This window comes from Nannobrachium achirus (assembly GCF_963921795.1).
Source record: "Nannobrachium achirus genome assembly, chromosome: 9".
Classification (NCBI taxonomy): Eukaryota; Metazoa; Chordata; class Actinopteri; order Myctophiformes; family Myctophidae; genus Nannobrachium; species Nannobrachium achirus.
This window is the reverse complement of record NC_137818.1, coordinates 35912369-35928468: the sequence shown is the minus strand read 5'-3', so window position 1 is coordinate 35928468 and position 16100 is coordinate 35912369. Positions and strand designations below refer to the sequence as shown.

Sequence of the window (16100 nt, the reverse complement as noted above, 5' to 3'; positions counted from 1 at the left end):
TGTGTGTATATCGCTGTATCATCATTATATAGGTCAACATGTCAGTGTGTGTGTGTGTGTGTGTGTGTTTGAGTGACAGCTGTCAGATGATATCTCCACCACTGGTAATCCTCCTCAACACATGCACACATACAATACACTCAGAACCAGGGTGGTATTAAGGTCAGACTGGGAACATGAACAGTTTGGAATGGATGTGACTTCAGCCTGAACATGTAGTAGGTGATACTAACAGTATGTCGACAACAGCTGCTGCTACCACCACTACTACTATTATTACTGCTGCTGCCGCTACTGTAGACCTTCCTAACAGCAGACATTGTGATGTAGACGGTTGAATGCACCGTTCCCAAGGCCAGCGTGGAGATATAATCCCCACCATCTGGTCCTTGGGTCTGTACATAATGTACGTAACCTTTATTTAACCAGGAGAGCAGGAGAGTCACAATGAGGTTAGAGACCTCATTTACAAGTGAGAGACCTGGCCAAGACCAGTGGCCAAAGCAGTATAAAAACAACAAAACAAGGCACAAGACTATAAAGAGAAAGGATCTGCCCCGCGGCCTCCTCCCAGCCGGAGCTGCCCTGAGGACCTCCCCAGGGAGACGTCCAGTAGACATCTGTACTAAGATGCCCAAACCACTTTAAGTGTCTCCTTTCCACGTAATGGAGCAGCGGCTCCACTCCCGAGTCTCTCCCGGGTGACTGGATTTCTTACCCTATCCCTAAGGGCACAGGTTAAGATGCCAGCCAGCCACCTGCCTGAGAAAACTGTTCTTGTTCTTTTGGTCATGATGACCCACATTTCATGACCATAGGTGAGGGAGTAGTAACTAACAAGTATATCAAGAGCTTTGCCTTCTGGCTCAGCTCTCTTTTCTTCACAACAGGCGGTACAGCGAACGGAATACCACTCCTGATGCTCCAATCCTCCTGCGTATCTCCTGTCCTGTCCTCCTCTCACTCATGAACAAGACCCAGAGCTAAGGTCTCATTCCTACCAGGAGTGGATTCACCAATATTCAAGTGATATTCAACAGAGGCGGTAGCACTTCCAGGGTAATGCGAGCTGCACCAATTAGGGATGTCTCTGCTACACTTTGTAGGTAGGGAAGTATTTCTCCATCACACATCACACATTTTTAAACTAGACTGATTGCATACAGAGGTGGAGAGTCTACATTGGATTGGATCGTGGTTGATGACACAACACTCTATGCAGAAAATGAATGGCATTTTTGCTTCCAGCATTTCACTCTATTGGGACACTCTTTCTCTGCCTGGCATTTGTGATGTCATCAGGAAACACATTCTGCTAAACTTGGCTAACTGTTTACATCCAGTTTACATAACTCTAACACCTGTTAAAACACACACAGCGTAAAACAAACACTGTTACACACAGTGACACTGAAACAGGAATAGTGAGAGTGAGGGTGCAAGTGTGTGTGTGTGTGTGTGTGTGTGTGTGTGTGTGTGTGTGTGTGTGTGTGTGTGTGTGTGTGTGTGTGTGTGTGTGTGTGTGTGTGTGTGTGTGTGTGTGCGTGCGTGCGTGCGTGCGTGCGTGCGTGCGTGCGTGCGTGCGTGCGTGCGTGCGTGCGTGCGTGCGTGCGTGCGTGCGTTTGTGTGTGCGTGTGTGTGTACCTTGGGCAGTCGGAGACATTTGGATGACACAGCGTATTCGATGTAAGCCTCTTCCTGCTCGTCGCTTCCTCTCCCCGCCTGCGTGTAGCACACTTCCTGTGCCCTCCTCATCATGGCGTCCACCTCCTCCATGCCGTAGACGCACAGCGCCGAGCGGCCCGTCGCCACGGGCGTCGACGCCTGCCCCGTCGCCATGGCGACGAACAGGGACGGCTTGCCCAGGTGAGTTCCTAACCCCGCCCCCTGGGCCAGGTTGTACCCGCCCTCGCAGCGCAGCGGAAGCTCCACGTAGGAGTAGAAGCTCCGGTCGGACTCGCACACGCGGGAGATGAAGCTGCTGTACTCCTTCTTGTCGCGGCGCAGCAGCAGGAAGTACACATGGGCATTGTGGGTGAAGGCTTTGAGGAAGTGGTTGTTGTACTCGGAGTAGCTTCCCACCACCAGCTTCCCCAGCTCCTCCTCCTGGGAGAAGGCGAGGCGCGGCGGCGGGACCGGCGACAGGCGCCTCGCCGTGATGGGCGGGATGTCTCCGGGACCCTTGCTGGTGTAGCCCCGGCCGACCAGCATCAGCCGCAGCCCGCCCGCCGTCGTCTCCTGTTTGCCCCCGTGTCCGTTGGTTGTTATGACGATGGCCACGGTGGAGACCCGGGGGTCGTTAGCAGCGACATACTGAGTGTCAACAGGACTGACTGTCTGATAGAGGACCTGAGAAACATTAGAGTGAGACCTAGAAGAGAGGGGAAGACAGAAGAGGAGGAGCTTAGTTTAACATTCATATTATGTTAGGGCTTTATTTAACCACTTAAAGTTTTGTACTTTTTCTGTTTTCGTTATGTGTCTATGGAGTACTCTAACAGACCACCAGGCACCACAGGTGTGGTTATAATATGCAAATATGTCTTTCCTGTGTATTTTTGGTTACTTCCTGAAAGCTGATAGCCTCCGATTGAAATACACTGATATAATGTCATCATCATAATATCCTCCCTTCCTTTTTCACAATCCAGTGTGGATAAGAAATTAGTCTACAAAAACAAATATGTTGATACTGTACATACTGTACATGTACTGTAAGCCCCTCCCATACACTAAAATGTGTACCCGGCCTGAATGGGATAATTGATAGAAAATAACATATTTTTTTGTTTTAAACCCTTTACTCTTGAGTTGAATGTACTTGAACCACGTTTTTCAGTCACCAAATCTCTTTGGTCAAGAATAGCTAATCCACAAGCTCACAGTGCATCAGGTTGTGATTGTGAACTTGTAGAACTACAATTTTTGGAAAAATTAATGTTCCCCCAGAACAGGGATGCTGCGGTTCAAATGGCTAAGACAACAATCCAAGACCCAAAGAAATCATGAGAGAGAGACAGACAGTCTTATCTCCTCTCACAGGTTTCCACACAGACAGACAGACAGACAGACAGACAGACAGACAGACAGACAGACAGACAGACAGACAGACAGACAGTCTTACCTCCTCTCACAGGTTCCCTGGTAGACAGACAGACAGACAGACAGACAGACAGACAGACAGACAGACAGTCTTACCTCCTCTCACAGGTTCCCTGGTAGACAGAGCCACACAGGATCAGGTTCCCCCCGGTGGTTTCCTGCAGGAGGATCTTATTGTAGTTGTCCGTTCTTCTGGCTGACGGACAGTCCCGTTGCACGATGGGAGGCAGACACTCTGGACTGTCCAACCGGGGGCCGGTGGTCCCGGTGGAGAGGAGGCGGAGCTCCGGCGACAGGTGGTACAGGAAGTTGACTCCGCCCACGTACAGCTGACCGGTCGTCTTGTCCAGCAGGAGGTGGTTCAACGGGGCGCCTTCCTCCAGAGAGATGGAGAGAAACGGGGGAGGAGAGGAAGGAGGAGAAGAGGATGCGGGTAGGGAGAGGGGGAGGAGGTAGAGGGCGAGGAGGAAGAGGGATGGAAAGGGGAGGAGGTGAGGGGGAGTGGAGGAGGCGAGCATGGTGACCCCCCTTACCTGGAGGAGAGGAGAGGGAGAGAATAAAGAGAGAGAGAGGAGAGAGTTAATTGTTACATTCATGCCAATAAAGCTATTTGAATTGAATTGAGTTAATATGTGTGTTGTATCCTGCCTCTACAAACAATAAGTGCTACCAACGCACGCACGCACGCACGCACACACGCACGCACGCACGCACGCAAGCACGCACGCACGCACGCACGCACGCACGCACGCACACGCACACAATACTGTACATCTCACACTCAAACACCTTCCTTTGTTCTTCAAAGATCCTTCAACGCACACAAACACATACACACATACACAAACACATACACACATACATACACAATCTCTCTCTAAGTGCCTGGGGAATATTCTGACAGCAGTGCTGACAGAGAGCAAAAGATGGAGCGGAAAGAAAAAGAAAGAGAGAGTGAGGAAAAGATGAAGCGGAGAGGGGGCAGAAAGGAGTGTATCTTTCTCTCTCCTGGAAGTTACAAGCTCTTATAAACAACACACACGTACACACACACACACGTACCCACACACACACACACACACACACACCGACACACGTAAACAACACGACACACACACACACACACACACACAACACAAGACACACACACACGTACACAACACAAGACACACACGCGCGCAAACAACACAACACACAAGACTCAGACACAGCGGGACCTTGGAGCGGTCCCTAGGGAGATAAAAGGAAGAAAAGACAGCACTCTTACATGACCTCATCAGAGAGACGTGAGATGAAGAGATGAAACATGTAATGCTCCAGACTGTCCTTCTACACAGACTATTGATTATTTATTCTACCAGCTGAAAACACATATTTAAACAACAGTTTGTATCGGACAAGTAATTGAATACTACAACAGGCATTCCTTGAGTGCTGAACAAAGCAATTGACAATTCAAAAGGTTTAAGCGAAGATTTAACATGATGACTAATGCTGGAAGCAAACTTTGTCATGGTAAAGTAAAGCAATGTGTTATTTAATACAACCAACCAACCTGCCAGTGCCAGCGTGGCATCGAGACCATCACAAGTTTAACTCAGAGGAAGAAAAGTGGGAACTTTTTCTTGGCCAACAGATACTACTAGTTGAGTATACATATGAGACACTTTTGGATGCATCTATCTTCTTTAATAATGGCTTCCCTTTCCTACACTAGCACCTGTTATTATGCTATGAATTCACATTCTGATTATTTAAGCAAAGTGTACAGCGCACACACTGTACACTTTCAGACAGTAACACACAGCTAGACAACTGCCCTGTATGTTCTGCATATTAATTCAAAGTGTTCAAGTTGAGATGCAGGATCTCTAATTGGTCAGCGACTGCTGTAACAGCCCGAGGGACCTCTCTGATCATATATATATATATATATATATACACACACACACACACACATACAGTAGCACGCACATACATGTACATACACACGTGGGCGTGAGTCTCTGATATCAGTATGCAAATCTACCCCCACCTCCCTCCCTCTCTCTTTCTGCAGTGAGGAGATGAAAGAGGATTTTCTAAAAGCTCCATATTACAGTAAAACCTCCTCTAAAGAACTGAACTGGTCTGGTCTGGTCTGGTCTGTTCTGGTTCAGTTCAGTTCAGTTCAGTTCAGTTCAGTTCAGTTCAGTTCTTTCTTTGTCTGAAGCTTTGACTTCCTGCAACGCAGCAAGGAAGTAGGAACCGGTCCTCCTCTCCTCAGGTCTCGTCCTGTCCTGTCCTCTCCTCACCTCCTTACCTCCTCTTCTCATGGAAGTTAATATTACATGTAGCCTAGCTACCTACAGCAGGGATTATTCAAATAGCTGAACATGTGGGCCACATTACAAAAATGGCAAGTGGCCAGAGGCCAGTTGACAAAATGACCCATTTTGGGTTAAAGTGCTGGTTCTCTGCATCAACTTTTCAGCACTTGCTGAGACTAAATTTGCTGCTGCTCTGAATGCTCTGAATGGGTGCACATAGTTGTCCCTTCCTGGATGATTATTAACGTAATGGTAATGTAATTTAGGCTAAAGATAAGATAATAACTTCATTAAGTCTAAAAAAAAGTCTTCTGTTTAATCCTTTTGATTGATTGATTGATTGATTGATTGATTGATTGATTGATTTGTGGACCAGTCAAAATTGTGCCACAGGCCGGAAAAGGGACGCGGCCTGATTTGAGTGGGGAAATCCCGCTAAGTCAAACGCCGATAAGGCAAACGCTGATGAGGCAAACGCAAATGTACTGCCCGGGTCTCCTACCGTAGTGATCTTCTGCCGTCCCGTTAAGGAAAAATGCAACAGAGTAGCCTCCTTTTGTTATGGTGAAATGAATAAAGAATTTTGAGCAATACAATGGTTATATGTCACAGTTATTGTCCACGACATTGCAAGCGGCCAGCGGATCTTGGCCGCGCGAGTTACGAAGCCGTGGTGAATGCAACCGTTATATTTATGCCCAGGCCGTAAGGCCTGGACAAGCGCACGATAAACGCATGAATGGAATGAAACACGATGCAGGTGAGCTCACATTTCACCATAACAAATGGAGGTTTAAAAAAAAGGAGTTTGCCTTATCGGCGTTTGCCTCATCAGGACGTGCCCGATTTGAGTATCACTGGCCTACAGTATGACAGTTAGGGTGTGTTGCAGAATGAAACCCTTTGTTTCATTAGTACAGATCTTAAACCAGCAACAACAGGCAACCAATAGTAAGGAGTATAGGCATCAGATCCTACATCAGCATACTAGAAGCGTGAAACTCTCCTCTGCCAGGATACATGTCCTAATTAAATACGTGAGAAAATACCCAGAAATACGGCAAATTCTACAACGAGTTGAGCGAACCAGTTCATTGAAGTGATCTAATTAAATACGTCTCTCCATCATTCTCTCTGAACTAAGACATCTCTGATTGGGTTGAATCTCATAGTTTGGTGGTTTTGGTGTATGCTGTCACATTTATAAATGTATACAGTATGTTGTTGTTTATCTAACGTCGGCTTGCAGAGGCGAACCAATGTCTGCAATTGGCCAGTTCAACTACATCCCATAAGTCGGAGGGACAGCAGCATAGAGGTTGGCTCATAGTGGAGTACTTAATGCTATATCCTGGACTGGAGGGACGATTGCGATGCAATTATAAATAGACTTTGAGCTCCTTGGCCTACTATTATTTTGCATAAGAAATATGACACTGTAGGGATGGGACTATTGGTATGCGAGATTAGTTGCGGACAGCTACACACAGACACATCATTATGTTCTCATGGCAAATTATGATTTCAAATAAATTATGAATATTTGAATAACAAATGCCAAATGTATCTAATAGTCTTTTAAGGCTGCTGAACATGTGTATTGTGCTGCACTGCATGGATAACCATCCGATATCACACAGAGACCTAATAAGAAGGTAATACAGAGCGATTGTACCGATGCCGCTATTAGCACATGTTTAAGGCCACAATTTAAAGTAATTGTGACCTTACATATTACAGTACTATGAATTGCCACACAATAAGTAAACAATCCGAGATAAAGTATTTAAGATACTGTACTAGTCAAATCTCTTCTAAGTTAGATTGGAAATTATAATAGTAAAATATACCAAACATACTGTATACAATAGGACACATACAAACACTTTAAAACATGAGCAAGAAAGTAATTACGGCACATATGAGAACATCACACTTTCTGATCCAGCCTGTGGCTGCCCGAGCCTGCAACATTTAAAAAGTGACCCAAATTCTCAACACAATATGTGATTAAGGCCCTCTACTGAAGACACTCGCTCAGACCTGTGCAAAAGTATTTTAATGCAAGCTTTTGTTAAGAAACCTTCTTCAAAGCATCTGGAAGATGCCTAGTTGCAGTAAAAACTTGAGTAATCCAAATCATTTCAGAATATCACTGTGCTCACTCAATGCCAACCACAGTTGTTTCTCTTCATCTGTCAGGCTGTCTTTGATTGCTGCAAAAGTAAACAAACAAATACACTGTACGCTATGAAAGTATTCCCAACTGCATTTTTCCAGCCAACAGTCTTCACAGCTAAATACAAAAACATTTATAGCACTACACCTACACCTTGTACCTCAGTGACACCATGCGGAGAAAGCAAGATTTTGGCAGTTTAAATTTGTCTTTTATGGTAACAGGCTGTTCATACTGTAAGTTGTTTATTTCTGAGTTATAATCAAAGATCCCACTGTTTGCAGTCACCAGAGCTCTTTTAAACATGAGGACGAGTTGTGTACTTTTTGGAGTGATTTTGTTTTCGGTGAATTTGTATTTTTCAGAAGCATGTGATGGTGGATACATTACATGTACTGTATCCATGTAATATTGCTTTTGAGTTTGTGATCTACATTATGAACCCAGATGTTAGATGGCTTATAGGCCTACTCCAAGATCTAACTGAAGTATAGCTTACTGGTTTACATTGCCATTGTAGGCCTACTGTACTATTGTAAACCCTGAGATTGAATGATGAGATGACTGATACTGACTGAGAACCTCAAAGTAGAGGGTAGCATGGGTCCACCCGGAACCAAAAAACATGAGGTCAGAGTGGGTGAAATGGATTTACCCTAAATATTTATGTTCTAATATTGGTGGTTCTTGCATACTGAATGAGACATGATCAACGTTAACAGCCGATTGAAATGAAGCCAATCTCAAATGCAGTGCAGTGCATGCCTGAACACCATATTGGTTTTCTTTAACGAGGTGAAACGCATCAAGTGTCCACCGCTTCTCTTTCCGTAACAGAGAAAACTACCTCAAGATGAAAATATTCCATTCCACAAACCAATCCGTTTTGGAGGCCCCCAGGCAATGACTGTTATGTGCGGTTAAGAAATACATTTTTAATAAGTTGCGGACGCGACGTGTTGTGGGCTTGTAAATCGTCTATTTTTGGTGCCTGACACCGTCGTACGCTGAAGCATAAAATGCAGTGACAGTGGAAATTGTTCTTTCTCTAAATACAGCACCTTAAATTCTGTTTATTTCTGTTTATCCTCAATCAGAGTACCAAGTAACACAACATGCACATGAAATCAGCCTCATGCTGTCTGACAGAGGGATGGAATACTCTCTCTCTCTCTCTCTGAGATTAGTTGTGAACAGACAAGACAGATAGTGTATATAAATCACATACGGTATGTACTGTATATAACAGCTTACATTGTGCAGTGTGCTATTGTGCTGTATTTTAGTATTTATTAGTTATCTATTTCTGCTTTTCTTGTTGCTGCCATGTCAAGGAGCTGTACTCTCTTATACTTGTATACTGGGATGTAACAATAAAGAATATTTTATCTTTAATGCAGAAGATACCCCAGGCAAGACTCTCTCTCTCTCTCTCTCTCTCTCTCTCTCTCTCTCTCTACTCACTGGTTGCCTGGCTGTCTTTGTAACACACACGCGCGCACGCACGCACGCACGCACGCACACACACACACACACACACACACAGAAGCATCAAGGCCGCTTGAGATTCTTTTTGTATGGAATCCTTTTGAAACTGACACACACACACTGAAACAGACTGCACGTTAGTTCTGTCGGCCACACCCAATTAGACATACTGTATCCCATTATTGTTATTATTACACCAAAACCATGTGTTACAAGTTATAATATATTTAGTTTCATTCAATATTACACTCACACACACCAATAGAGGCAGAAGATGAGACAGACAGAGAATGAGAGAGAGACAAAGAGAGAGAGAGAGACAAAGAGAGAATGAGAGACAGAGAAAGAGAGCCGGGAAACAAGATAGACTCTCAGAGGGCCCTATCTTATACCCTGTGCAATACACAGTGCAAGTATCTTTGCTAGATTACAATCAACACAGTAATGATTTTCGCACCCAGTACCCACATTGTTTAAGTAGCACCTGTACTTGCGCCTATCTGTGCACCCATGGGCAGATTGCAGCATTGCACTTAAAATGGGGTGTAGTCAGGCGTGTTGTTGGTGTATTGTTATCAAAAGGGTGCAGAAAGCGATTGCACTCTAGAGTCAAGACCAACAACAACCTGGTCTAAATCCTGCCACAGGCATTATTCAGATTAAGAACCAGTGGAGGCGGGTTCTCTGCACACAGCATGAACAGATCTGAATTTACAGGACACCATGCTCAACACATCAGTCACATATAACATGACTGAGAGCCTCATCATTGAGGTTCCAAAAATAATTATTGGGATTATGTCGGGTGAGTGCCTGGTGGCACCGGCTAATTTGCCGTGCTGGGATTTACCCAAAGCATAAATCGTTTTTCATGGTCGGACACGGCGGACCATTTTTAAAGTGGACATTTTATGCTGTCTAAAACATGTGTGGGTCATGACTGAAAAAATAAGATCCGCAGTCATCCGTGAGAGACTCGAACCGCTGCTCCTTGACTTGGAAAGTATATAGCCAGTGGTGGTTCGGACATACGGATGCCTCCCGAGCGTCTCCCTAGGGAGGTCCTCAGTACACGTCCCACTGGGAAGAGACCCTGTGGCAAACCAAGGACCAGATGGGGGGATTATATCTCCACACTGGCCTGGGAACGCCTCGGGATCCCCCGAGGAGGAAGTTGTTAACGTTGCTCTGGAAAGGGAAGACTGGAAATCTCTGTTGGAACTGTTACCCCCGCGACCCGATTCCAGATAAGCGGTTGAAGATGGATGGATGGATGGATGGATGGAAAAAAATCGCACCTGTGCGAAGTGAGCAGTGCTCACTTCACATCAAACACAACACGTCCATATCTCCTTGTAAGGGCCGTTCTGTCCGTGACATTAGCTGTGGCGATGTCGGCCTCTGCGTACTTTCTATAACGTTAGTGTCATGTGATGTTAGTCTCGTGCTCATACGGACAGTCATGAACATAGGGACCTACACACAAAGCCAGACGTAGGAGCGATTAGCACCGCTCAAAAATATTTATTGTATTTGTTAAGGTTCTTATAGTGTGTTTTAAAAACCGACTTCAACCTCTGATTCAGGTCCACCGCGTGTGTGTCACCCGAGGGCGTGATTCATTGAGTGGAAGTCAGTCAGATCAGCGGATCACCCAAAAAAGCAGATAAGCCTGCCAATCCGCATAGGGGATTCTAGGAGGTTTGTGAAAGTACAAAAGGGCCAGGTAGATGAAATGGAGACGGAGCTAGGTGCCAGGTAGATGGCAAGAGGGCAGGTTGGTGGCGAAGGTGTGTTTCTCTGTCTCCTGAACTTCAGTTGTTCAAGCTCCATTACAAGGTGATGCATGCGCTAATGTCATCAATATGATATCATAGACTGGCCTAGACTACATATTTTGGCATGTCTGACACAGAACTCCATATATGGGTATAAAGGGGACACAGACAGACAGGCAGATACAGAAATCTCCATAGGGTACTCTGACAATGGGTACAATGGGTATTGCATAACTGGGTGGGGCATGTATTTCCAACTTGCATTGTTCTTGAGTAGGCCGATGCCGGTCTAGTATGAATAATAAGAAGACAGCCACTGCAATGTGCCTTTCAGCACCATGGAGGAAGGACAGCATCGAGGAGAGAGAGAGGTGGAGGATGTTGAACCCATAACCTTCTGGTTTTCTTTTTCTTTCTTTGCTAAACGTACAGCAGTAACAACCAGGTCTTCCATGTCCATATCAGGGCTCCGATGCAGAAGGAAAGCGCAGTGTCCCTGTCATGCTTTAATAGATGGCTTAAATAATGAAACAAACTGAGAGAATACATAAATGAGGACAACTTAGGAAGGTGTGATTGTAAACTGCATGTGCCTTGTAGGTGGTCCATCTCCCATGTAGGGGCTGCTGTGTCCACCAAGACGTTTTTTTCCTGAGTGCAGCGTATGTTTTTGGAAACCCCTGCAGCGTAATTAGGTGCTGTGCATTTATTTTGCACTCACGCATTCACGCGTGATATTGTTTTAAGCTGCTTGCTGGGAGCTGAAATATTTTCATTTGGAAGCGTTTTTAGGCAGGCGCCTTGCCGTTTTCAGCCAAGAAGAAACGCCTCAGCAGCCCGTTACACGGTTTGGTGAAGAGTGAGCACCATAATATCATTTTTGGTAGCCAGAAGACGTGAACTGAATAGGTGCACGATCATGCACGTTTCACCAGCAGAAAACGTTTGCTTTGTCAAAGATGAACACCACTGGTATTAAATACCAGTGGTATTAACACTCGGATTCGGTTTCATTAATGTTAAACCTAAAAACAACAAATTTTAAGAGACTAAATCAGGGGTCTTCAACAGGGGGTCCGGGACCCCTAGAGGGTCCTCAGAGTTACTACAGGGGGTCCTCCAAATCTTTGTGTGATAGAAATATTAACCACTTGAACCCTAGCGTCCATATTTGGAGGGCTTTAGCCAAAAATAGCAGATCTACAAGCTCACCACGCCTGCTTCATCTGTCTCTCAACTAAGGGGTCCTTGGCCTGAAAACGTTGAAGACCCCTGGACTAAATACAATCACTTTGTGCCTTACTTTGCGGCCAGATTATGTACCGTTCAACTAACAAAACTGCAGAGCAGTACACAGCTACACGCCCAAACTGCGCTCGTGCCATGTGCTTTTGACCGTTTAAATAGGTCCCAGAGAGGAGAATACTGCTAAGAAGCACAAAGCTTTTTCTTATGCGTGTGTGCGTGCATGCGAGCATGTGTGCACGCGCGTGCGAGCGCGAGCAAGAGAGAGAGAGAGAGAGAGAGAGAGAGACACCCTGTACTGTACAAAGCAGTCTGGGGAGAAAGTTACACACACACACACACACACACACACACACACACACACACACACACACACACACACACACACACACACACACACACACACACACACACACACACACACACACACACACACACACACACACACAGAGGCAAGATTTTCTAGTCTCTTTGAAGTGAAGTGTGAGAGAGTCAGCAGAGAGAGAGAGAGAGAGAGGGAGAGAGAGAGAGAGAGAGAGAGAGAGAGAGGGAGTTAATATGGAGGTAGAGCAGGGACGTCAGATGTGTGACTGCAGGCAAATCTGACACGTGTTCAAGTGGTGTGTGTGTGTGTGTGTGTGTGTGTGTGTGTGTGTGTGTGTGTGTGTGTGTGTGTGTGTGTGTGTGTGTGTGTGTGTGTGTGTGTGTGTGTGTGTGTGTGTGTGTGTGTGTGTGCGTGCGTGCGTGCGTGCGTGCGTGCGTGCGTGCGTGCGTGCGTGCGTGCGTGCGCGCGCGTGCGCATGCATGCATGCATGCATGTTGAACAGAGTGTCTCTCATTTACATATGGCGGAATGAAAATGTATGAAAACATTTAGAATATTAGATGGAGGGAGAGAGAGAGAAGGAAGGGAGACGGAGGGAGGGAGAGGAAGAGGGGAAATGGAGTGTAGGAGAGAAGAGCCAGGAGATATTAAAAAAATGAACAGAGATGAAAAAATTAGAGGTGGAACGGGAGGGGGAGGCGGGGGTGAAGAAAGAGTGAGGTAAATAAAGAAAGAAAAATGGAGAAAGGGTTTGAAATACAGAGAATTATAGAGAACAAGGTCACAAAATTGCAGCAGAATAGATAATCAGTATAACAAAAGAGTAGAATAGAAGAATGCAACACAACAACGGAAAAGGAATGTTGATGCCGTTAGGCAAAAACCATAGTTTCTTTCCTTGTGTTTTTTAAATAAATTATGAGTGTACTGTACTTCATACTTTGTCTTATGGCAGTATCACACAGAAGCAGATACAAAATCTGATCTACAAACTCACAACACGACGCCGTACAAAGTAGAGCTCGTAGATATGCTATTCTCACTTTTTTGGGGGGGCCAAATTTGGCCATAAAAGGGACACCAGTAAATCTGTCTGTGGGTTTATAAATATTTAACCAAAGAAAAGTATTACAAGAGCTTGTGAATAAATGATAACTACATTGGATCTATTGGAGGAACACAGGTTATTCTTTCCATTTCTTGAAAAGCACTGGACATACAAGCTTTCCACCTGACAGCCAAGAGACCTCGTATCTCCAAGTTTCAAATGTGTATGTTTTTTGGTAAATTAAAACCCTGCTTCATCATACAAGAGTACAAAGTAGTGCACAAAAGTAGTGAAAATAGCAGATCTACAAGCACACAACGCCTCGCATCACATAGATCGGCTATTTTCACTATTTTAGATCGTTTTTAAAATACATACAAGGTTTCCACCCGACAACGACGATATAAATCTATTAGACATGCTAACATGTATGTAAATATGAGTATACACACACACACCCGTGCACGTGCGCACATCATGTGCGTACCCCCTCCACACACACACACACACACACACTACTACTGTTAACAGGACTACAGGGAAAACAATACAAAAACAACTTCATCATCAGCATAATTACCATCATTATCTCCATCATCTTCACACTGTACTCTCATCATCACCACATGACACCAATTTGTTGTCATGGCGACATCGTTACATGGAAAGCATCAGTTGTTGGTACAAACAGCACCATCAATTATTCATACAAATTATCACCAGTGGATGCGCGCGCGCGCGCACACACATCACTCCTACATGATAAACGATATACCAGTGTATCGCTCATACGTTACTGAGATGCTATTACTGTATATCAGGGGTTCTCAAACCTTTTTAGGCCGTGACCCCCAAAATAAACATATATGAACTGGGGGCCCCCACCCTGACAAGCACGAATAGTAGGAATTACATTTAATGTGACTCGGTTCCACAGATAAATTTTGTGAAAACAGCAGATCTACATACTCACAACGCCTCGCACTGCAAGGCGTTGTGAGCATGTAGATCTGCTATTTTCACAATGTTTACCTCTTGCTTAATTAATATTTGACAGTTTGGCCAGTTTGGTATTAAAACGGTCTTGGAAATCCTCAAATTGTCACATTATAAATGTGCAGATACCCTGTATACACTTATGTTGGTTTGTTTACCGTTGAGTGAGACATTTAAGCTAAACTTCTGGGGACCCAAGAAAATAATTTGGGGACCCCACTTGGGGTCCCGACCCCAAGTTTGAGAACCACTGTTGTATATACAGTAGGAATGGGACGATACGCGATATTATCGTTTATCGTGATAAAAAACACTCACGATAATCGTATCGTGGAGCTTTTATTCATCGCGATATCGTCATGCACTGGGATCAATTCACCTTTTATTTGCCGAGCTGCATATCCGGTGCCACTTAAACCCTCTATAATTGGTAAAATCACACCCGTGTGAACTGAGCGGTGGTCTTGAATTGTGTGTGTGTGTGTGTGTGTGGGGGGGGGGGGGGGGGGGGCGCGCGTGTGTGTGTGTGTGTGTGTGTGTGTGTGTGTGTGTGTGTGTGTTGCAGTTGATGCACAGGCCAGGCTAGACTCAACAGCACCTCTCTGGTCACCCAGGGTGCTCAGGCTACATACACCAGAGGCTACAGACACACAGACAGACAGACAGACAGACAGACACACACGCACGGATACACACATAGCTACGCTATGGAGACGGTGTGACCACCGCTCAAAAAGTACTTATAATATACGTACTCTTTTTTTCACTCTGTCGCGTTGTGAGCTTGTAGATCGGCTATTTTTTGGCAAATGTTCCGCCCCAGAATAATGGATGTTGATTATCGTGATAATATCGTAAATCGCGATTTCTTTTGTCACAATAATCGTGATATGACATTTTCATATCGTCCCATCCCTAATATACAATGCGTATGTTATATGGTATATTGCCACATCACTCCCACATCAATATACAGTAGTTTCTATCAACACAACACTCTACAACACACTCATCAAAAGATCACATCATTCTACAACACCTCTGTCAGTAGAACATCACGTGTTATTTTGGGATATATTGTGATGATACTGCAGTGATGTTACTAGGTTTTCAATGTAATGGGTCCCGGGACCCACAGGTGGTCATTTAAATGGGTCCCAGAAAAGTTTTATGAGTCCTTAATACAATGTTTTTGAGCGCTGTGAGCTTGTAGATCGGCTATTTTCAAAATGTTTGCCTATTTCTTATATTTATTTTACAATTTGAACTTAGAACTACTAAAACTACTAAAACATGTGCCCCTAATGAATTCGGGCGCGCAAAATGGTGTCGGACGTCGGTGGAATCAAAACATTGACGTTTCTATCGCCTGTTTAAGACTTTCTACGTGGATTTTATTTGTGTTAACGTAGGGTAAAGTAGGATGCTTTCACCCATGAACAATGGTGGTGTCTGTGGAATTTTAAAATGTTTTTCTTTTACCGCGACCCGGTAAATTATTTTAACATGGACTCCAATGGAGGCGCATCCCCGGGACCCCAGGACCATGACATGAATGAGTCCCTGGGCGACTTGAATGAGTTTTTGATGCGGGATGCGCACGTAATGACATCACTGATACTGTGTGGGG

At 44.8% G+C, this 16100-nt stretch overlaps 1 protein-coding gene across 1 annotated transcript in view; it reads right to left on the bottom strand.

Moving 5' to 3' along the window:
- The window catches only part of plxnb3 (plexin B3), a gene marked incomplete at both ends in the record, with an annotated part of 68180 nt that overhangs the window by 37677 nt on the left and 14403 nt on the right, over positions 1 to 16100 (bottom strand). Inside the window, 3 exons of the mRNA XM_080732718.1 lie at positions 1645 to 2371; positions 3199 to 3635; positions 3892 to 3913. Of these exons, the coding sequence (XP_080588844.1) occupies positions 1645 to 2371; positions 3199 to 3635; positions 3892 to 3913 (1186 nt within the window). The remainder of the gene's footprint in view (positions 1 to 1644; positions 2372 to 3198; positions 3636 to 3891; positions 3914 to 16100) is intronic.